The sequence below is a fragment of the Bufo gargarizans genome, chromosome 4 (genome assembly GCF_014858855.1).
Source record: "Bufo gargarizans isolate SCDJY-AF-19 chromosome 4, ASM1485885v1, whole genome shotgun sequence".
Classification (NCBI taxonomy): domain Eukaryota; kingdom Metazoa; phylum Chordata; class Amphibia; order Anura; family Bufonidae; genus Bufo; species Bufo gargarizans.
Window position 1 is genome coordinate 309,119,318 of NC_058083.1, and position 24,878 is coordinate 309,144,195.

At 43.8% G+C, this 24,878-nt stretch overlaps 2 protein-coding genes across 3 annotated transcripts in view; one reads left to right on the top strand and one right to left on the bottom strand.

The window, feature by feature from the left end:
• Positions 1 to 6,360: 6,360 nt before the first annotated feature.
• Positions 6,361 to 24,306, bottom strand: HINT3 (histidine triad nucleotide binding protein 3). Its single transcript, XM_044289118.1, has 5 exons — positions 24,129 to 24,306; positions 15,131 to 15,245; positions 14,402 to 14,471; positions 11,013 to 11,139; positions 6,361 to 7,447 (listed from the first exon to the last, which is right to left on the bottom strand). The coding sequence occupies exons 1-5, from the start codon at positions 24,234 to 24,236 to the stop codon at positions 7,400 to 7,402; spliced, it is 468 nt and encodes a 155-aa protein (XP_044145053.1). The 5' UTR covers positions 24,237 to 24,306; the 3' UTR covers positions 6,361 to 7,399.
• Positions 24,278 to 24,878, top strand: part of TRMT11 (tRNA methyltransferase 11 homolog) — a 77,406-nt gene continuing 76,805 nt past the window's right edge. Inside the window, exon 1 of one of the 2 annotated variants that reach the window (XM_044289114.1) lies at positions 24,278 to 24,427. In XM_044289114.1, the coding sequence (XP_044145049.1) occupies positions 24,344 to 24,427 (84 nt within the window). In that variant the 5' untranslated portion in view covers positions 24,278 to 24,343. The remainder of the gene's footprint in view (positions 24,428 to 24,878) is intronic. The other variant, XM_044289115.1, reaches the window with a different exon arrangement.

Consider the following 24,878-nt stretch of genomic DNA (forward strand, 5'->3'; position numbering starts at 1 on the left):
CTTCTATGGGGTCGACGGAAATAGCCGAGCCAGCGTTCAGCTATTTTTGGTGGTCCTAAAGAAGTGGATGGAGAGCAGCTGTGCATGCGCAGTGCGCCCTCCTTCACTTTGCTGCCTGGGTTTACGAGATAGGTGCAGGTCCCAAACGTGGGGTCCACACCTATAAGACAATGGGGGCATATCCTAGCGATATGCCCCCAATGTCTGAGATCGGAAAATCCCTTTAAGAAAGTCAGTTTGTAAAGCGAGAACCAACTGGTTTACAATTTCCATTACACAATAAATGGTAAGGGAACACCAATATAAGGTCTGACAGCTTTTCCCAAGTAGTCGTTTCAACTGATAAAAAGAGTGCGGCTTGCAATGCTAGGTCCCTGTAAAAAAAGAAGGCATCTTTGTCGGAGGCTCCTAACCCTCTGTGATCAGAGACTGAAAGCAAGAAGTTACAATTAAAGCTAGTTTCAAACTCGCATTTGAGAGTTCCAGCAGGAGGTTCTGGCAGGGAACTGGATCTAGCATTGCCGGAAGCTGCCTGTATGCCTGCTCGCCCCATTAACTGTACGGCTACAACCCGTTAAATATGCCAAGAATCGGCCAGAAAAATACTGCTATTCTGATACCACTGGTTGTTTTGGAAGTAGATGTCATACAATTTCGCTATCATCCAATACACTTCTATTATACAACACACAGGAATACGACCAGAAAAACTACACTGGAAATGTGCATTCTGTGTCCACCCCAAAGAGTATGTAATACATTTATTTAAAGGTTATGAAGATTTGAATCATTGCTTTTACTACTTTTGGGCAAAAAACATTTTTTCCCATTTTTTTATTTTTTAAATAAAACGTTTCAACGGTTTTTCCTCTACAGCTGTGAGCATCTGCAGACTATTGCTTCCTGCTGATGGTTCGATCTGTAGCCCTTATCTGTACTTTCCTAAATTCTCATCAGATTGATGATTTAGCTTCATTGAGTATTTATGAGCCATCACGAGTTCAGAGACTACAGATGGAGCTGTCATGGCGGATAGATTCAGAATCAACAGTCACAGACTGTAGAGGAAAACTTTTAACCCGTTAGTGAGCAGCCTGTTTCGGGCCTTCCTGACCAAGTGTTTTTCTTCATTTTTTTCCATCATCGCCTTCCAAGAACTATAACTTTTATTTTACTGTCTATGTATCTGTATGAGGGCTTGATTTTTGCAGGACAAGTTGTTTTTAATGGTGCCATTTTGGGGGCACACATAACTTTCTGATTAACTTTTATTAAAGGGGTTGTCCGAGTTATTTTTTTGTTCTTTCTATGTTCCTAACTGGGCAAATGTAACAGCTTTCCAATTAACTCCCTTTATCTCCGGCAGCTGATTTCTCAGATTTCACTGAGGGTCACATGACCTGTGATGTCAGCTTCTCTCCCTGCTCTGATAAAGTTCTTGTAAACAAGACGTCACTGTGCTGGCCACGCCCCCTTCACTGCCTGTCTCCTAGGATTGTTAACCCCTTCAGCTGCACGGACTGGGTATCTGCAGCAGTGACAATTCTGGGCACAGGAGCTGAAGGACTAGAGAACATTACACAAGAAGGTAGGGGGAAGATCCTGTGTGTATTAGCATTGTCATTATACAGCTAGGACATGTAGTCCTACACTTACAACATGCTGCAGAGTCTCCCAGCAGGCAGACATGTCACTCAGGGCAGCACTTGTATTCACTCCCTTAGCAGAGCAGGGGGAGGGGCAGACATGTCACTCAGGGCAGCTCTTGTAGCCACTCCCTTAGCAGTGCAGGGGGAGGGGCAGAGATTGTTTTTATTGCATGTAAACAAAGGGCCAGAAAAGAACCAGGGAAATGAGGAAATATATATATATATATATATATTTTTTATTTTTTTTTGCATAAAACTTGCTTAGCTTTGTTATATATTGCTGCCCATTAGATTTTGAGTCCTATATATTATTTTTTTTCATAACTCAGACAACCCCTCTTTCTAGGAGGAGGTTAGGAAAAAAGAGCAATACTACCACTGAGTTTTTATGTTATAAATTTTGTGGCTTTAATTCTTTGGCATAAAGAACATAATGTCTATATTGTTTGGGTCAGTATGATTACAGGGATACCAAATACATATAGTTTTTCTTACGTTTTACTACTTTTGTAATAAAACCCTTTTTTAAAGATGACCTTTCACCTGGATATCCTTAATCTAATCAATATAATGAATCTAATTATTATCCTACCTTAGGCCTCCTGCACACGAACGTGTGCGCCTCGTGACCGTGGGGCAGCCGCAGCGGATCGCAGACCCATTCATTTTAATGGGTCCGCGATCCGGCCGTTCCGCAAAAAGATAGGACATGTTCTTTTTGCGGAACGGAAGTACGGGACGAAACCACACGGAAGCCCTCTGTAGTGTTCCGTTCTGCACCATTCCACATCTCTGGATTTGCGGACCCACTAAAGTGAATGTGCTTTAGAAAGGAGTTTCCTCATCCCGTACTCACAGGCTGAGGTGTTTTCTAATGACACTCCTCCCCCACAGCTGCGCGTCTGGTCATCATTCCTACCCTTCAGCCTCTGAGTATGGGATGAGGTAAACTCCTTGGTGTCATATGAGCATAGTTCTTATCTAAAACTTAACTAAAATAAAGACCAAACCCAAATATGGTGCAAAATGGCCGCGGTCCTTTATTAGGGGTTAAAATACATAATAAACCAAATGTAATAAATAATTAATCAATTCATAAATTAATCAAACACCATTAAAACGTCAGTAAAACCACAAATGTCCCCCCAGCGAAGGGTGACTAACCCCCCTCTAACTCAGGACCGCAACTTCAAAGGGGAGGGCGGGCGGGACGACGTCTTCTCCTCTTCACAGGTTCTGCGACTGACAGCTCTGAACCTGCTTGACAGCTTCTATAAATATTCCAAATTCCTGCCACAGAGAACAGCTGGCCAATCATGGGAGGGGCAGAAAACAGGTACCCCAGATACAGGTAAGCAACCATCATCCAATCAGAATCCGTAAATACATTTACCTCAGGTTAGCTGAAAAATAAATGGCAGAAAGAAAGCACAAAGCAGGGAAAAAAGGACAGAACACTAATATAATAAAAGAGAGCATGTAAAGTACAGTTACACCCATCATGCTCAATGACACCATAGTGGGACTACGGCATCCGCCTTTGTGCCCACTGTCATTCTGAAGCACAGGGACACAGCGGAGCAGTTATCTCAGCTGTCATCTGCACTTAATATACAGCTTCACAGTGCTGAGACCGGAAGACTTTACATAGGGCTCTGTGTTCTGCTTTCTCACACAGGCCGTCCTGCAGTGTCACAAGGATGGATTTTATGATCATAAATCCAAGAGCCACGTTTTAGCTACATGACTGATTGCTCCCTAGACTAAAGGAGCCAATATAAATAAAGTATTCAGTATTTTCATTCTTATCTTTCCCAGAGAACACCTTTAACCAATTAAGGACCACAGGTTTATACCCCCTAGTGACCAGGCCCTTTTTTTACAAATCGGCACTTTAACGGTTTATTGCTCGGTCATGCAACTTGGCACCCAAATGAATTTTACCTCCTTTTCTTCTCACAAATAGAGCTTTCTTTTGGTGGTATTTGATTGCTGCTGAGACTTTTTGTTTTTCTGATATTAATCAAAATAGACTGCAATTTTCTCAAAAAAGTGTATTTTTAACTTTTTCTGGTAAAATTGTTCAAATATAATTACTTTTCTATACAAGTTTGTGTCAGAATTTATTGTGCTACATGTCTTTGATAAAAAAAAAAATACAATAAGTGTATATTTATTGGTTTGCCTAAGTGTTTACAAACTATGGTACAAAAATGTGAATTTCCGCATTTTGAAGCAGCTCTGACTTTCTGAGCACCTGTCATGTTTGTTGAGGTGCTAGAATGCCAGGATAGTATAAATACCCCCCAAATTACCCCATTTTAGAAAGAAGACACCCCAAAGTATTCGCGGAGGGGCATGGTGAGTTCATGTATGATTAAATTTTTTTTCACAAGTTAGCGGAAAATGACACTTTCTGAGGAAAAAAATATTTAAAATAAAGTTTCCATTTCTGCTAACTTCTGGCAAAAATTTTTTAAATCTCCCACGAACTCACTATGCCCCTAAGTGAATACCTTGGGGTGTCTATTTTCCGAAATGGGATCATTTGTGGGGTGTGTTTACTGTTCTGGCATTTTGGGCGGTGCTAAAATTATGAGCATCCCTGTAAAGCCTAAAGGTACTCGTTGGACTTTCGGCCCCTTTGCGCACCTAGGCTGCAGAAAAGTGTCACACATGTGGTATTGCCATACTCAGAAGAAGCAGGGCAATGTGTTTTGGGGTGTATTTCTTACATATACCCATACTGTGTGTGAGAAATATTTCTGTAAATTGACAACTTTGTATACATTTTTTTTTTAAGTTGTCATTTACAGAGATATTTCTCACACACAGTATGGGTATATGTAAAAATACACCCCAAAACACATTGCCCTACTTCTCCTGAGTACAGCGATACCATGTGTGACACTTTTTTGCAGCCTAGGTGCGCAAAGGTGCCCAAATTCCAATGAGTACCTTTAGGATTTCACAGGGCATTTTTACGCATTTGGATTCCAAACTACTTCTCACGCTTTAGGGCCCCTAAAATGCCAGGGCAGTATAAAAAACCCACAAGTGACCCCATTTTGGAAAGAAGACACCCCAAGGTATTCAGTAAGGGGCATGACGAGTTCATAGAAGTTTATTTTTTTTTCGCACAAGTTAGCGGAAAATGATTTTTTTTATTTATTTTTCCTTACAAAGTCTCATATTCCACTAACTTGTGACAAAAAATAAAATTTTACATGAACTCGCCATGCCCCTCACGGAATACCTTGGGGTGTCTTCTTTCTAAAATGGGGTCACTTGTGGGGTATTTATACTGCCCTGGCATTTTAGGGGCCCTAAAGCGTGAGAATCCAAATGTCTAAAAATGCCCTCCTAAAAGATACTCATTGGAATTTGGGCCCCTTTGCGCACCTAGGCTGCAAAAAAGTGTCACACATGTGGTATCGCCGTACTCAGGAGAAGTAGGGCAATGTGTTTTGGGGTGTCTTTTCACACATACCCATCCTGTGTGTGAGAAATATCTCTGTAAATGACAACTTTTTCCTTTTTTTTTTTTACAAAGTTGTCATTTGACAGAGATATTTCTCTCACCCAGCATGGGTATATGTACAAATACACCCCAAAACACATTGCCCTACTTCTCCTGAGTACGGCAATATCACATGTGTGACACTTTTTTGTAGCCAAGATGCGCAAAGGGGCTCAAATTCCAATGAGTACCTTTAGCATTTCACAGGGCATTTTTACGCATTTGGATTCCGTGAGGGGTATGGTGAGTTCATGTAAGATTTTATTTTTTTGGCACAAGTTAGTGGAATATGAGACTTTGTAAGAAAAAAAAAAAAGAAAACAGAAAACATCAATTTCCGCTAACTTGTGGCAAAAAGTAGCTAACTAACTAGCGGTGATAAGGGACCCTTAAGCCCCATTCACATGTCCACAATTCAGTTCCGCATTTTGTGGAACGGAATTGCAGACCCATTCATTTCTATGGGGACAGACTTTGTCCCGCTCGGATCCGGAATTGCAGATCTGCACTTTTTCTATATAGTTCTGGCAACATGCGGAAAGCACATTGCCGGTGTCCGTGTTTTGCGGATCCGCAAAACACATACGGACGTCTGAATGGAGCCTTACAGGGGGGTGATCAATGACAGAGGTGTGATCAGGGAGTCTATATGGGGTTATCAGGGGTTAATAAGTGACGGGGGGGGGGGTAGTGTAGTGTGGTGATTGGTGCTACTTACAGAGCTGCCTGTGTCCTCTGGTGGTCGATTCAAGCAAAAGGGACCACCAGAGGACCAGGTATCAGGTATATCAGACGCTGTTTTTAACAAAACAGCGTCCGATATACCTTTCTGATGCGATTATTTTAACATCTACAGCCTGCCAGCGAATGATCATCGCTGGCAGGCTGTAGTATAACTTCCGAGCAGCATCTCGGGTCTCAAGAGATGACGCTTTTCGGCGTTAGTGTGACCTGAGAGAGCCGCCGCACTCACGCCTTTCGGCGTTAGTGTGACGGCAAGCGGTTAATGACCGCAGTAAAAAGGTGTATGGGTGGTCACTAAGGGGTTAATAAAGACAAAGTCAAAAAAATTAATCTCCGACCAAAATGTAATGATAAAAAAAAACACTACCCAAAGGTCTACATAGCCTGTAAGCGTTCATGAACCAACATTTTACTCATGTCCTATTAAATAAGCTGGAAAACAAAGTATTCATGTGTATGTTAAAGGTTTATTGAATTTAGAATCAACACAAATTATAAACTTGCACCTCACAATGTACTGTAACTCCCTGCAATGTAGAAAACCGGTAGAGTTTGCCATTATGCTACCTGTACTGCCCCTTTTATATCCAATGGGACCTAATGTAATGGGCATCACTGGATCAGCCTCGCTCTACCCTTTACCCCACTGTAGCCCCCTAATGCCTTTTCTTTTACCATGCATGCATGCCATAGGGAGAAACAAGACAGAATTATTCCAGCCATTATATTCTGACGATTCAACCTTCTTCCCTCTTAATAAATGCCCCAAGGTGTCAAATATTTGTTCTACCTTGTTCTCACATCTCCGTCATAAACTGATCCATTAACCCATGAGCCTCCTTTAGTTTTACGAATGGTATGCTCATAATGATATTTGGTACATTCACCATGCACCACAATAATCCAGATGAATTGAGCAACTATCTGATTATTCCTTGTACGGCTCTACTTCTGGCCTAGAACGGACATGGCATCAGAACTACAGTGAAACCCTCGTGCCCATGAAATAAGGGCTGCAATCACCCATGGCAGCAATGCTGCTGGAGAAATGCAGGATTCCACAGAGATATTAGTGGACCATCCATGTAATCCCTGGACATGATAGGAGAGAGAGACAGCTTCCGCTGTGTTATATTCATACCCCCCTAACAGGGCATATGAATAGGACTTAGAGGGAGATGATACTAGAGTTTAAACCTCTAAATTATTATATTCTACAACTACATCGAGGACCTCACAGGCCCCATGCCACAGCTTGCAGCCTATTATAGGCCACTGGAATTTCTTCAATTACTTCCTAATAACTTAAATGTACTATGAGAGGTAACACTGCTTTCTATCACTTCACAACCAGAATATCAATCAAACAATAAATATGTCGCATTCTTTAATAATAGATCATTCAACCCATCTATCTTTTCATGGACTGGTACCACTTGGCCCAGTCAGCCGGAATGAAATTGGAGAATAACAGGGTGCTTGAATTTCAACTTGCAAGTAGATTTGCCTGAAGGCGCTCGATAAGCTGATCAGCCTGAAAAGAAACAAAGACACAATTTGTTAGGATATACAGGATATGGATATACTGCGCCAGGCCAGCTGCGCAGGCGCATATTGTGGATTCCTTTATGCACCTGCATTACAGACATGTGTCCTGGCCTGACTGCAGGTTTATTAGATCTAAGATGCAGTGAGTTTGGGTCAGTAAAACCATAGTCAAACCTGGACACATGTCCGTAATACCGATGCATAAATGCGTCCGCAATACGACCTTTAGCCTAAGGACTCTTTTAAACGGCCGTTCCGGAAAATGTGTGGGTGCGTTGCGGGAACACCCGCCATTTTTCCGCGCGAGTGCAAAACATTGTAATGCGTTTTGCACTCGCGTGAGAAAAATCGTGCATGTTTGGTACTAGGCCTGCACAATATATCGCCAAAGCAATCGCAATTAATCGCCATATCGCAATCGCCAATTGGCTGACCCAAAAATGCTGCAATTATATTACCATATTTTTCGCTTTATAAGACAAACTTTTCCCCCCCAAAAGTGGGGGGAGAATGGCAGTGCGCCTTATAAAGCGATGGTTGACTTTTTACGTGGCTGACACGGATGAATTGCCGGCCACTGTGCTGCACAGCGCGGCCGGCGATACATCAGTTACAGTGCGGGGAGGGAGGATGGGCTGGAGGCAAGTCGTTATTTTAATGAACAAATGTTCTTCTATTTATTCTATTTATCTGTTCTGTGCAGTGCTATTAAGAAAATGGCAAGTTTTGTATTTTGTACTTTTGCAGTAATGCAACTATGTTATATAATTTAGTAAAATGTTTTATTTTGAAAAACACTGTGCATTTCAGTTCTTGAGTTAAGCATAACTACATTTCAGCATTATCAGTAATTTCTGTGTGCTTTTGCCTTGAAAATCCAAGCAAATAGACCTCTAGCACAATTCTGTTAAAATATCGCATCGCATATCGTTATCGCGATTTTTAGGGCCCTAATCGCAAATCGCACAAAATTCCCATATCGTGCAGCCCTATTTGGTACCCAAACCCGAACTTCTTCACAGAAGTTCGGGCTTGGGATCAGTGTTCTGTAGATTGTATTATTTTCCCTTATAACATGGTTATAAGGGAAAATAATAGCATTCTGAATACAGAATGCATAGTAAAATAGCGCTGGAGGGGTTTAAAAATAAAATAAAAATTACAAATAATTTAACTCACCTTAGTCCACTTGATCGCGTAGCCCGGCATCTCTTCTGTCTTCTTTGCTGAACAGGACCTGTGGTGAGCATTCATTGCAGGAACAGGACCTGTGGTGAAGTCACTCCGGTCATCACATGATCCATCACCATGGTAAAAGATCATGTGATGGAACATGTGATGACCGGAGTGACGTCACCACAGGTCCTGTTCAGCAAAGGAGACAGACGAGATGCCGGGCAGCGCGATCAAGTGGACTAAGGTGAGTTAAATTATTTTTTATTAACCCCTCCAGCGCTATTTTACTATGCATTCTGTATTCAGAATGCTATTATTTTCCCTTATAACCATGTTATAAGGGAAAATAATAATGATCGGGTCTCCATCCCGATCGTCTCCTAGCAACCGTGCGTGAAAAATCGCACAGCATCCGCACTTGCTTGCGATTTTCACGTAACCCCATTCACTTCTATGGGGCCTGCGTTGCGTGTAAAAGAGGAGCATGCTGCGATTTTCACGCAACGCACAAGTGATGCGTGAAAATCACCACTCATGTGAACAGTCCCATAGAAATGAATGGGTCGGTATTCAGTGCGGGTGCAATGCGTTCAACTCACGCATCGCATACGCGCGGAATACTCGCCCGTGTGAAAGGGGCCTAAGAGTTACAGCCTTGTATATGTAGTTATTTCAGATTCCTCAGTGTGGATTTAGCCAGAGAGAACATACTGGAGCACCACTGCTGAATGCTACACCAGTATGTAACTAGAATGAATGCTGCCTTAAGGGGGTTGTGTGACTTCAGCAAGTGGCATTTATCCATATTGCCTCTTTTGTTGGCTTGATTCATTTTTCCATCAATTCATACACTGCTCATTTCCATGGTTACGACCACCAAACCATCAGCGGTGGTTGCACTTGCACACTATAGGAAAAAGTGCCGGACTCTCTGGTGGGCGGAACATGGGAGCGCACATAGGCTGGTGCTTTTTCCTATAGTGTGCATGCACGACCATGGCTGCTGGATTGCAGGGTGGTCGTAACTATGGAAACAAGCAGTGTATAATGTGAGGGAAAAATTAATCCAGCCAGCAAAGGAAGCAATATGGATAATCACAATACATCAGTAAGTGGCTTGTATTAAGTTAACCCCTCCTTCATTCATGCTCCAATGCTCCCCCTTGCCCTGTGCTGCATCGTGCAGGGCAAGGGCTGTTTTGTTTACATTGTCACACTGCTAGGTGGAGGCAGTGAGCCTGGTGAGGTCACTGGTATTAATGTGCAGTCTATTGTTCTGCCCTAGCCTCTGCCTAGAATATCCATGAAAAGCCCGGTACATCACCGGAGGTAAAGGAAAAGCCCTTGCCCCGCGCTATGCTTTTTCTTTGTCTATTTTTTACTTGTAAAATTATTCTTTTTACTACCTTTTTTAGTCCCCTTAGGGAACTTTTTAATGAGATCCTCTGATCACAGTCTACTGGATTTCCACTGGCTGCAATTAAAGGGGTTGTCTCACTTCAGCAAGTGGCATTTATTATGTATAGAAAATTAATACAAGGCACTTACTAATGTATTGTCATTGTCCATATTGCTTCCTTCGCTGGCTGGATTTATTTTTCTATACACTGCCTCTTTCCATGGTTACGACCACCGTGCAATCTAGCATTTAGTGAGTCTTTACATGTTGCAATCGTTTATGTACTAGCTAATTATACTTCCATTCAATTCTCATCTTAACAAAGTCAAACATGACCCTCCCACCTGTGGTGTAGACCCCGAAATTGGCAGCATGACAGTTTATTTTGCAGTTTTTTACTGCAGATTTCATCCCTTTTAATATGATACAAGGGATACAAATCTGTATATTATACATACAATTTTGCTGTGCATTTGCAGCACACATGGTGCATAGCAATATTCCCATGTAATCATAAATCACAAAAAATGTTTAAAGGCCTCTAGGTCTTCACCTAAAAGCAGGGGGGTAGCAGGGGAAGCGGCTGCTACGGGGCCCAAACTAAGAAGGGGCCCACCCGGGAGGAGGACTAAAAGATTTGATTGTCAGGGCCCCCTCAACAGTATTATACACTGACAGTATATACAGTGACAGTATACATAGTGTTTACATGAAGGAAACAAATGGAGCGGCTGTCGGGCTGAGCGATCTTGACTAGCCACAGGAATGAGGGGAGGTGTTCATAAGTGGATAATATCTGGAAAATGTCCTCTCCCTACTTTTCTACTTTTAATTCTACAGCCCAAATACAGACTTTTTGACAATCAGAAATCTGCGGAGATGCAATGAGTTTTACTGGTATACTGAATATGCACTCACATCTAATAACCCGCATATAGGCATTTTATAATTGGTATAATGCACAGCTTTCATTTACCGTGATAAACCAGTATGAATTCACTCTGTAAATCATTCGAGAGAGAAATCCCAGCTGACTGGCTGGAGCCATAACGTGGAGATGTAGATGGGATATCGAGCAGAAAGGAGGCCAGTGGAAACCCAACCTGACAGTAAAAAGGGAAACAAAATCAATATACATTTGACAACAGCAAGCACTGTGTCGGCACTTAGAAAGGAATGAGTTTTAGAACCACTCGAATTAACCCTTCTGAAGGAGACCCGTTTATAGTCGTGTGATGCCTAGAGAGCTTGTTTCCCGAACATGACTGGTCACACTGTAACACTGATAAGGCATACACTGCGGGCAGACCTGGGGGCCTTCATTAGGTGCCCAGTTGTCATGATAAGAACATCAGCACCCATGATCTCAGATACCAGACAGAGGGAACTAACTTCTTCTAAGGGTCCATTCACACGTCCATAAAATGGGTCCACATCCGTTCCACAATTTTGCGGAGCCTATCATTTTCAATGGGGACCGGAATGTGCTATCCGCATCCGCATTTGCGGATCCGCACTTCTGTTCCGCAAAAAAATAGAACATGTCCTATTCTTGGGCGGACAAGAAAAGGCATTTTCTATGAGAGTCCCGCGATGTGCAGTCCGCAAAATGCAAAACGCACATTGCCGGTGTCCGTTAAATGGCCCAGATTGGCACTTCTGTTGGTTGGGGCTATTAGAGCTGCGCAGCACTCAGACCAGGCTACCATAAAAAGGTGGTGGCCTACCCTATGGCCTGTTAGTGGTCACTAACAGGTTAATGTGAATGATCCCACAGACAGTTGTACCTCAGCAGGTGGTCATAGAAAGAATAGTTTATATAGTAGATGGTTGGACCTGATGGCCTTTTTCCCCCACTGTACTAGGGAATTGCTATGTACAGTCTTGAGAAATGGCAATAATAAAATGTATAATGTAAGATCTCCTGCCCAGTCACACTAAGTACAAGCACTTAGGGTCTGTACAGAGGGGCACCGTGCGGAGCAGGGGACATGTCCCGCTTCTGTTGTGAAAGATCCACACAAGCATAAAGGATGATAATGGACGCTTTGCACTGTCAGCTCCTCCATTGACTGGAATGTCAGCTTTCTGATTTCTCTGCTCTGGCCCTGGACAAAGGTTTCCTGTTGGAATGGAGGCCATAAAACTGGGCCATTAACAGAAAGGTTTCTCCAAGTTTTTTCCATGCAAACAGCAAAACTGAATTTCTTTAATATCTGTGCAGGTTGAAGGTACAGTACAGTTCAAGTGATTAAAATGTTTGGACATGTTTGAATGTTTGCGAAGAAATGGCATGTATTGGTGGTGGGATCTACGGCTGAAATCTGAGCCTGACCCCTAGATTTCTGATGCAGATTTGCAGTTTGTTGTGCTGCAGATCTACACTGAATGGGGCTACTCTGCACTGCACGGATCTGCACTGAATGGGGCTACTCTGCACTGCACGGATCTGCACTGAATGGGGCTACTCTGCACTGCACGGATCCGCACTGAATGGTTCTACTCTGCACTGCAAGGATCCGCACTGAATGGTGCTACTCTGCACTGCAAGGATCCGCACTGAATGGTGCTACTCTGCACTGCAAGGATCCGCACTGAATGGTGCTACTCTGCACTGCAAGGATCCGCACTGAATGGTGCTACTCTGCACTGCAAGGATCCGCACTGAATGGTGCTACTCTGCACTGCAAGGATCCGCACTGAATGGTGCTACTCTGCACTGCAAGGATCCGCACTGAATGGTGCTACTCTGCACTGCAAGGATCCGCACTGAATGGTGCTACTCTGCACTGCACGGATCCGCACTGAATGGTGCTACTCTGCACTGCACGGATCCGCACTGAATGGGGCTAATCTGCACTGCACGGATCCGCACTGAATGGGGCTAATCTGCACTGCACGGATGCGCACTGAATGGTGCTACTCTGCACTGCAAGGATCCGCACTGAATGGTGCTACTCTGCACTGCACGGATCCGCACTGAATGGTGCTACTCTGCACTGCACGGATCCGCACTGAATGGTGCTACTCTGCACTGCACGGATCCGCACTGAATGGGGCTAATCTGCACTGCACGGATCCGCACTGAATGGGGCTAATCTGCACTGCACGGATGCGCACTGAATGGGGCTAACCTGATCTGCACGGATCCGCACTGAATGGTGCTACTCTGCACTGCAAGGATCCGCACTGAATGGGGCTAATCTGCACTGCACGGATGCGCACTGAATGGAGCTAATCTGCACTGCACGGATACGCACTGAATGGGGCTAATCTGCACTGCACGGATGCGCACTGAATGGAGCTAATCTGCACTGCACGGATCCGCACTGAATGGAGCTAATCTGCACTGCACGGATCCGCACTGAATGGAGCTAATCTGCACTGCACGGATCCACAATGAATTGTGCTAATCTGCACTGCACGGATCCACAATGAATGGGGCTAATCTGCACTGCACGGATCCGCACTGAATGGGGCTAATCTGCACTGCATCGATCTGCACTGAATGGGGCTAATCTGCACTGCATGGATCTGCACTGAATGGGGCTAATCTGCACTGCACGGATCCGCACTGAATGGGGCTAATCTGCACTGCACGGATCCGCACTGAATGGGGCTAATCTGCACTGCACGGATCCGCACTGAATGGGGCTAATCTGCACTGCATCGATCTGCACTGAATGGGGCTAATCTGCACTGCACGGATCCGCACTGAATGGGGCTAATCTGCACTTCATCGATCTGCACTGAATGGGGCTAATCTGCACTGCATGGATCTGAACTGAATGGGGCTAATCTGCACTACACGGATCTGCACTGCATGGATCTGCAATGAACGGGGCTGATCTGCACTAATTGGGCTAATCTACACTGCATGGATCTGCAATGAACGGGCAAGCCGTTAGCCAGTCACAGTTTCTGCATCAAGAACTGACTGGTCATTTTCTTTTTTTCCCCACAAAACGGGGTTGAAATCCAACTCAAGGGCACAAAATAATAATAAATAAAAAAATGAAAAATAAATAAAAATTTATCGGTGTCATTTGAGTTATATGGGTCATCAATGGGATGCTGAACACGTATGGATTTCGGAGCAGAATTAGTGTCAGAATCCGCATGAATAACCTGTCTTGTCGACAAACCCTAAAGCAGCCGTCTGGTTGTGGCATCCCCATGCATGTGCTTAATAACGAAACGGAGGGTCCCCAGGTCCAGGCAGTGCACTAAGCTGGCGTGCAGCACATGGACGGCGTGTCCCAACAACTGCAAGGGGTTTGTTTCCGAAAATACAGTTAGTTTTATTGACCTATACAGTGCAATGAGCTCAGTAATCCTGAAAAAAAGAGCCACATAACACGTTACCTTATATCCTCCAAGTCAGTCACACTGTTTTTCTGGAGCACAGTCTTCCCCACTTCCACCATGTTTTGTACTGCACGAAAAAGAGAAAGACAGATCTCAGTGAGACAGTAATGCCCATGGTTCCCGTATGGCACAGCACAGAGGCTGCATGGGGCTTTAGGACGGAGCCATATGGCCTCAATGTAAGGCCGCATGCACACGACCGTATGTATTCAGCGGTCTGTAAAACGCAGATCCACAAAACACAGATGAATCAGTTTTTTTTGCTAGCTCACTGACTTTAATTACTCCGTGGTCTGCATTTTGCAGCCAAAAATAGGATATGTTCTATCCTCTGTGGAACGGACATTCGGATGCAGAAACACATGGATGATTTGTGTGCTTTCCACATCCGTATCTCTGTCCCACAAAAAGACAGAATATGTCCTATACGTGGCCGCAAAATGTGGACTACGGATCCACTGAAGTCAAAGGGTCCGCACAGCGATGTGGGATGCACGTGGCCGGTGTCCGTGTTTTACGGATCCGTGTTTTGTAGGCTGCAAAACAGACACAATCGTGTCAATGCACCTTCAGGGAGGAGAAGGATGATGATAACTTCCGAACATATTTAATGGGCATTTTCTGCTGATATTCAGACAACGGCGCCTATGGACAAGAATATGGATAAAGACGAACGGCCATGCCTGGCTGAAGTCATCTGCATGAATATCTCCATTTGCCCCTTACCTAGCTGCAGATGGTCGCTTGTCAAGGTCTTGCAGTTTCCAACATGTTTCTTGGGGACCACCAAGTAGTGATAAGGTGCTCCAGGTCTGATGTCTTTAAAGCAGGCCAGCTCCTCCTGTGAACAGAGATGACAGCATTTAGTCTCGGTGCTACACAACTGAACGGAGATCGTATCAAACGGGTCTGTAAGACAAGAGGAAAAAGGGTCACAGAAAGAGCGCCCCTGGTGTACATGGTCGTGTCTGGTAGTGCAGCTCAGTACAAGTGAATGCAGCAACCCTGACACAAACTGGACAGGCATGCCTCCCTGCCTGCAGATCATCTGAAAGGTGAAATCTGATTGGTTGCTATGGGCAACTAAGCCAGTTCTACTTTACACCAGTTTGATAAATGTGTTTAAAAAGTTGCAAACCTGCGAATTGTGATTTTTATTTTTGCACCAAAAATACATTGATTACTCTTACCGGTAATCTGTTTTCCATTAGCCCATGACAGCACCTGTGACAGATCCTCCCTCTTCCGGACAGGAAACAGTAACTTTAAATAGGGTCCTGCATACTCCATTCCTCAGTTTGTGACAAGATTCCTAGGACTGCCCATTTTCTGAATACAGTGAAACTTAACCCCTTCAGGACCTTGCCATTTTTCCCCTTAAGGACCAGGCCATTGTTTGCAAATCTGACATGTCTCACTTTATGTGGTAATAGCTTTAAAACAATCTTGCTTATCCAGGCCATTCTGAGATTGTTTTCTCGTCACATATTGTACTTCATGATACTGGTAAAATTGAGTCAAAATTTTTATTTTATTTTTAATTTTAAAAAAATTACCAAAAATTTTGAGAAAGTTTCAAATTTCAATTTCTCTACTTTTATAATAGACAGTGATAACTGCAAAAATAGTTATTACTTTACATTCCCCATATGTCTACTTCATGTTTGGATCATTTTGTGAATGATATTTTATATTTTTGGGGACGTTAGAAGGCTTAGAAGCAAATCTTGAAATTGTTTGGAACATTTCCAAAACCCACTTTTTAAGGACCAGTTCAGGTGTGAAGTCACTTTCTGAGGCTTACATAACAGAAAACACCCAAACATGACCCCATTTTAGAAACTACACCTCTCAAGGTATTCAAACCTGATTTTTTACAAACTTTAGGCGTTTTTTGCGGGATGAGGTGACTGTTAGATTGGTACTATTTTGGGGGGCATACGCCTTTTTGATCGCTTGGTGTTGCACTTTTAGTGATGTAAGGTGACACAAAAATTGCTTTTTTAGCAGTTTTTTTTTTTTGGGGACGGTGTTCATCTGAGGGGTTAGGTCATGTGATATTTTTATAGAGCTGGTCGATACGGACGCGGCAATACCTAATATGTCCGTAATTTTTACTTTATTTTGGAAAGAGGATGCTTTTTAATTTTACTTGAAACTTAAATTTCTTTTGTAAAACTTTATTTTTTTAACTTTTGTTTCACTTTATTATTTGTCCCACTCTGGGACCCCTGGACGAGAATGCTCGTCCTAGGACACTAAGTACCGGCCCTTTAGGACGAGCATTCTCGTCCTGGGTCCTTAACGTGTTAACATACCATAAAAAAAATAACATGTTAAATATATGACTGTCAGCATATTTCCTCTTTAAGAATACTTTTAACCCTATGTACATATTGTAAGAAGGTACAAGGATTCATCGTGGATGATAGGTATGTGTCACCGAGGTTTCTGGCCTCGGTGGAGTAAGAGACAGTTTTCATGTGTCAGCAGTAGTTGCTGTGCGACACCTTGCTATCTAGTATGGCTGTTAATAGCTGATCAGTGACGGCTCTTACTGGGAGTAGTCAAAGTGCTGGGTGGGTAACTACTCCCCACGGTCCAGGCCGGGTTTTGACAGGCTTATAAAAAACAGCCAGCAGTGTCAGGTGACTGGATTACTCCTCTCTGACACTGGAGCGGTGTGAAACTCTGCTGAGATCTGAGGCCTTTGTGTGGGCTGAAAGCTGAAGACAGTGGGTCGGGCGAGCAGGCCGCCTAAAGCCTGCAGGTGGACTTTGAGGCTGAGCATTCAGCCGGGTGTGGATTAAACACCCATGATCTAAAGGTGAATGTTTTTCTGTATGAACAGTTTTGTGTGTGAACTAACACCAATACTGAAAATGAACTGTCATACTGTGAACCAGCAACTAGTGAATAAACACTGCAGTTTTGAGTTACAAACGTGTCTTTGCCTCTATACTGCACCCGCTTGTCCTGTCTACCAGAGTGAATCCCCACAAAGCACCTGAGAGAGATTAGACTAGATAAATCTAGGGTAGGATTACTGCCTGCAAGACCTTTCTTCCAAAGGCCAAGTCCTGAGCAGAAGATAGATCCAATCTATAATGGTTATAAAACGTGTTTGGAGAGCTCCAGGTAGCCGCTCTACAAATTTGGTCAATGGTGGCACAGCCTTTTTCTGCCAAGCAAGCAGCTATAGCTCTTGTGGAGTGGGCCAAGAACCCAGTAGGAACCTGAAGATCTGCTGAAGAGTAGGCTAGACTTTTAAACCCTTGTTTGGACCCAGGAATGGAACAAATAACTGAGGGGCTTTCCTCCACTCTTTTATTAAGTCTAAGTATTTACACTTCTCCTTACATCTACTGTATGGAACCTTTCCTTCCCTTCATTTTGGGGATTCTGGCAGAAGGAGGGCAAAAGGATTTCTTGAGACCTGTGGAAAACGGAAACCACCTTAGGAAGAAAGGCAGGGTCCGGTCTCAAAACAATTCTATCTTCCAAGATCAAGGTATAAGGAGGGGAAGCGGATAAGGCCGAAATCTCCCCTACCCGTCTAGCTGACGTAATAGCTACAATGCAGGTATAGAGAGAAAGAAAAAGGCGAGGGTTATTCCAATCAGGTAGAAGGATATAACTAGAGGCGCCAGTGGATGGAGGTCAGAAAGATGTAAAAAAGCAGAGGAAAGGGAAAAAATGTGTGGAATAGGGAGGCAGCTGGAAGGGGTGTTCACACCGAAAGAATTCGGTGTGTAAGAGAATAAAGGAGAGTGACTAATGAGTCATAAAAATTTACACCCCTATGAGAAGCGCCAAAAACCCAGGAAATACGGAAAATGAAATTAGGTAAGCAATTAAGGTATGGTAGATCATATAACAAAGTCAGGGTAACCAGGGGAAGAAGGTGAACCCAGTGACCAATAGACACATCAATAAGGCGTCCTAAAGAGAACAATGAATAAAAGTATTCACATATGGTTAACCTATAAGGTATATTGGAAAAGCCAAGAAATAGTCAACTCACTTCACGGGGGGTGGTCAGCTGGATAAGCTCAAGACACCAGCATGAACACAAACCCCCCAATCCGGAGTGCCTGTAGAGTCGTCCAACACTGACGATTGCCCAGTATGGAAAGGAAAGGCTTCACTTCAGTGGTATTGTTTGAAGGCTTTTGCTTCTTTATTAATTCATAAAAGGCTCTTCATAAAAGGCTCAACGCGTTTCGGGGTATGCAAACCCCTTCTTCAGGAGCAGGTACAGACAGAATAAAAAACAAGCTTTATAATAATAATACCTGGTGGCCCTATATATAGGGCTTGTGAAAGGATGGCAATGTGAAGTCTTTTGGCGCCAAAAAGGAGGGGGTGGAGACCACGTGGGGCGCGGATGGGCGTAGAACGCCTCCTCACTCGATCGGGAGATGCTGTAGGAGCGCAGATAGTGAACTTCCGGCATCCGATGCGTTCCAGCCTGGAACGCACCCGGAACTTCCGGTCCGGCAGGCGCTCCAACCTGGAACGCACAGAGAGCCGGAATACATCACTTCCGGTGTGCGTTTCACGCTGGACCGCATAGAACAACTTCCGGTCCGGCAGTGAAAGTGCCAGTTGATACAAACCGTATATCTAGAGCAGAAAATCGTATATCTAACGGCAATAGGGGCACACAAGGATTCATAAAACCCCATATGTGCATGGGCTTATACCACCCATATAGAGACACATTTTCGGCAGTGAATTGATACCCATATATATATATAAACATACACATAAATGTATATATATATATATATACATATATATATATATACACAGACACAAGAAGCAGTAAAACATGAAATATATATATAAATAGAATAAAATGGACATGGGGAAGAGATTTTTTAAGAAAACCAAACGTATAGTTAAAATATAAAAATATATATAAAAAACTAATAAAAAATATTATTATTGTATAAATATATTAAAAGTATTATAATCTTTAACTTTTAACGGTCTCTTAGTTCCCTTCCTTTATAACGTTATTAAAAAGGGGGGATCAAAAATAATAAAAACAAAAAATCCCATCAATAATTGACGTATTCAAGTGCCTCATTTAGGCCAAATGGCGCTAATGTATTGAGATGATATATCCAGAACATTTCTTTAAGGCTGAGTTGTTGGAAAGAAGATGGTACATATTCTAGTGGAATCATCTTGAGGATAGCCGAATTTCCTTCATGCTTAAGGGCAAAATGGCGTGGTACACTATGAGTAGTGGTTTTTCTATTAATGTTGGAGCGATGTTCATTCATACGCTCCCTTAGGGTTTGGGTGGTACGACCCACATAATAGAGCCCACACGGACACCAAAGTAAATAAACAACATTCGTTGTACCACAATTCATATGGTGTTTGAAGGAAATCTTATTGTTAAGTGTTGGTAAGTAAAATTCGCCTGTTGCACATTGTAGCATAGCGCAACACTTGCATCTTCTTAATCCACATTTAAATACACCTTTGGTCGTTCCTTGTTTTTTGTCGTGGGGTGTCAGGCTACTTCTCTCACTAGTTAGCTTTGGGCAAGAGGGGGCTATTATATTCTTAAGTGTTTTGGCTCTACGATAGATTAGATTCGGTTGTTTGGGGATTTGTTTGCCTAAAATAGGGTCTTTTTGTAGAATTGGCCAATACTTATTAAGAATCTGTCTTATGATATTGTGTTTAGAATTATATCTTGTAATAAGACTGGGTTTATACACAAAGGGATTAGTTTGATTCTTAATTTTTGGTCTGAGACTGGTCGTTTGCGTCTCCTTGAGGACTCTATTTTTTGATTCTCCAATGAGTTGCAGGGGGTAACCCTTGGCGATGAATCTGTCGCCTAACAGATCTAATTGTTCCCTCATTACCTTGTCTTCAGTGCAGTTCCGCCTAATACGTCTCATTTGGCTATAGGGTATGTTACTCTTCCATTTATGATGGTGACAACTATTAAAGTCTAGATAACTATTTGTATCAACGTTCTTGAAAGAAGTTTTTGTCAGAATTCTATTATTGACAATATTCAGATGTAGGTCAAGAAAAACTGCTTCCTTCGGGTGATGTTCTAGAGTGAAACTAAGATTCCAATCATTTGTGTTAACATTATTTACAAAAAGCTTCAGATCTTCAGCATCACCCTTCCAAATTAAAATAATATCGTCTATATAACGTTTATAGAATATGATATTGGGATGGCAAAGGAAACCGAACCGTTTCTCAAACGCCCCCATCACAAGATTGGCGTATGATGGGGCAAACTTCGTCCCCATAGCTGTGCCTTTTTGTTGTAGGTAGAAGGTGTTATTGTGAGTAAAATAGTTATGATATAAAATAAACTCAATACATTGTAAAACAAAATCTCTCTGTATCTGTGGCATAAGTGTGTCAGCATCAATGAAATCTTTTATTGATCTTAAACCTATTGAGTGTATAATGTTACTATAAAGTGCTGTAACATCAAGGGTTGCCCACATATACTCATCTCTCCACTCAAAAGCTTCTAGAGCACAGATTAGTTGGGCAGAGTCTCTAAGATAGGAGGGCAAAGAGATCACGTATTTTTGAAGTAGGCCGTCGACATATTCAGACACATTAGACGTGAGTGAATCAATCCCTGAAATAATTGGCCGCCCGGGGGGGTCCTTCAGGGATTTGTGTACTTTCGGCAAGAAATAGAAACGTGCTGTTGAAGGATGTAGGGCTTTAAGGTACGCTTTCTCTTTTTTATCAATAATGCCATTTTGGTGGCCTATTTCGATCATTTTATTAAATATTTGGACATATTCCTTTGTAGGGTCATAGCTAAGTACTTTGTAGTACTCAGTATCCGACAGAATTCTAATAGCTACAAGAAAGGCTGTCTTGTAAGACAACATTTTCAAAGAGATTGAGTCTAAAGGTTCAAAAGGACTTTATGTGAGCATAGAAAAGGACAATATTCAAATCCCAGGGAGATGATCTGGGGTTAGAGGAGGAATTTATTCTAATTGACTCCTTTATGGACAGTTTGATGCACGGATAAGTTGCCAAACTACAGTCGAACAATACACTTGAGACCAGAGACATGAACCATTAATGTACTCAGTCTTAATTTCTTATTGAGGCCTTCCTGTAAGAAATTTTAAAATCAGTGTGATCTCTGGTGGGGCTGACAGATCCAAATCTGAGCCTGCAAACTGAATAAAGGTCTTCCAAACTCTCAAATAAATTACAGACCCCTGGATTTAAGGAGTTTCCTTTCAATATCCATGCTGCTAAATGTAGTTTTCCTATCTCGGGATGCCGAAAGGGGCCCCTGAAACAACGAATCCTCCCTCTCTGGAAGTATCTAAGGGTCTGAAAGAGACAGCCTCCTTAACCAAGTAAACCATACTCTCTTCAGCCAATAGGGGGCTATTAGGATTACCGTTGCCTATTTCCCTCCTTATTTTCTGGATTACTCTGGAAATGCGTAAACCAGATCCTTGCCCCAAGGTTGTGATAGTGCATTGATCCCTTGGGCCTGATCTTTTGGGTTGAGAGAAAAAAAAAAACTTTTTTGCATTTCTTGTTTTTCTGGGAAGCAAACAGGTCTACTGATGGGGACCCCCATGGGCCACGCACCGCCTGCCATGTTTCTCAGCCCCTCCCCTTGCCAGCGTGGAACGCACGCGTCACTACCGGCGCGCCTGCTAGATGAGCGCCAAAAACAGGGCCTGCAGGAGCACGCTGTATCAGCGAACCAGGGAGAGGACGCCTTCCTCTTCCCTACCGGAACTTCGCCTGGCTGCAGGTACGAAGGAACGAGGTGCCACCAGGAATCCCCAATGGCAGAAAAGGAGACAAAATTACAGGACTTAAGGGTCTATTCACACGTCCGTTGTTTGTTTCCTGATCTGTTCCGTTTTTTGCTGAACAGATCTGGACCCATTCATTTTCAATGGGTCCTGAAAAAAAAACGGACAGCACAATATCAGATTTTTTTTCAGGACCCATTGAAAATGAATGGGTCCAGATCTGTTCAGCAAAAAACAGAACAGATCAGGAAACAAACAACGGACGTGTGAATGGACCCTAACAGTGGCTCCTAGTGGAGACTCACGCTGTCAGGGACCTCCAATAGGTATGTAACGCAGACCCTATAGAGGCCCTGCAGCCCCTAATAGATCCAGGAAAGATCCATCCCCCTGTCCTATGGACAGGAAACAGGAAGAAACTGAGGAATGGCGTATGAAGGACCCTATTTAAAGATCTGGGAAGTTCCTGTTTCCTGTCCGGAAGGGGGAGGATCTCTCACAGGTGCTGTCATGAGGCGTAATGGAAAACTGGCATAGTAAATATAGGAAATGACCCCCCACGAGCTTAGGCCCATCTCCACAATGGTTCGGAACCGGAAAGACAAGTAGTAATCTGGGTTTGATACCATGCTCATGTTGTACACTTTAGGGCTCATGCACACTCAAGTGGTTTTGGTCCTCATCCGAACCTCATTTTTTCCAGATTGGATGCAGATCCAATCATTTCAATAGGACCACTAAAGACGCTGACAGCACACCGTGTTCTTTCTGTTCCACAGCCCCGCAAAAAAAAAAAAAAAAAAATCCTATTATTGTCCTTTTTTGGTAACAAGAAGGCATGATGCGCCGGTCAGCATAATGCAGAACGTACACTGACGATATTCGTGTTTTTTGGACCACAAAAATGGCTGTGTGCATGAGGCCTTAAAGTGTAAAAATAAAATAAAAAAGAATAGATAAAACTGTGGTGGTCATGGCTGTACCTTCCCCGTTGGTCACATTCCTGCAGATGTGTATTATGAGGTTACATCACGAGATATGGGCTAAGATGTCACACTGAGAAAGCGAGTGCAGAAGAGGCAAAGGCACCAGGTGAAATAGGACACGATGGTGAACCACAAGCACACTGCACCACTGGTTCCAGTTCTGGTGCATTGGCACTAAAGAAAATGGTGCCCGTAGTGGCACCTCTGTGTCCTGAAGGTGGAGGAGATCTACGTGGCTGGACCTCGGGGAATACAGCACATGGTACGCTCCTGCCCCTAATCTCAAGTTGTGTGTCCCCAAAAACGTGACTCGGAAAAACTGCCACTACAACATAGGCATGGCTAATCCATGGCTTCTTCACATGAGAATGATGCACACAGTCATTAGGGTATGTTCACACATTACGAATACGCTGCAGGATTTTTTTGTTAAATTTACGTGCAAACCCATAGCCCCAGCACCATCTAGAGGGGTCGTCGTTGCAGTGTGTCGTACCCCCCATAATCAAAAACGCACCCTCAGGGGTGGCGGGACAACATGGCTGGTCTCACAGCGATACCGTAATGACATGGGCACACGCCCAGCTCTCAGGGTATAGTTTAGACATTGCCCCTTGTACAGAGCACAGCGCCCATACGTCTATGGGCCCCTACGCTGCAGGGGGCCACTACCAGGTGTTTCCTCACCAATCATGGCACCTGGGGCTGTAATGTAAAGTGTACAGCCAGTACTGGAGTGCTATGTGCCTGACACTACTGACTGACAGCTCCTCCATGAGCAGTGCCGTCCTGGATGGCTCACTGGAGGACTATGGCTCAGGCTGCTCTGTGGTACAATGCTCCATACTGGTTTAGGTGTGTATTATTGCGGTAGGACAAAACCCCGACCCAGTCCCCTTTGTGTCTCCCACCCAGTGACGTCACTCCCAGGTCACTTACGTCAGAGTGCAGCAGCTCAGAGCCGCTCTCCGGGTTGTTGGAAATCCTGCAGAAGATACACGAGCTGTCATAGCCGCCCGACCCCTGCTCCTCGCCCTCCGCAGACATCTCCTCCTCACTGCACAGTGACAGCAGCGGGGCCCCCCTCCCTCACACACGGCCGCTCCACCCAGTGCCTACACTTCCTGCGCCCCCGTGTGACGTCACGCTGGAAGATGGCGCTGTCCTGTAGAAGCGGCGCGGCTGTAAAGAGATATTTGCTGCTCCTGGCCCAGGAGAACTGCGAGTTCAGGCTGCCGGTGAGAGGTGGAGAGAGGGGGTAGTAGTCGCTAAGGAGTGTGCGTGCTGCCAGCACGGCTTACTGCATGTACCGGAGGAAGACAATGCCTAGTAACTGATTCTGATGTACAAGACCACTTTCTTCTGTAATTTGCACATCAATGCTTCTTCATTTTCAAGAGATCTGCTTGCTGTCAGTGAATGGGAACATTCTTTGTTACATCCAGAACCCAGTACAATAGGTCTCAGCATGCCTTGGCAATCCACAGTTATAGCATAGCTGTCATTAGAGACCCTCCAGGACAGGGACAGAACTGTTCGGCTGGGCCCAGCTGCCTCTTAGTTCTACAGATCTTTGAAGACCTCAGCACTTGGTAGCCCCATTTATAAAGACAGGAGGGCACGCCCCGCCAATTACTGGCAGAGTAACGGTCACCGCTGTGGCCAGTTTTGTTGAGCCATCCCAAGCCT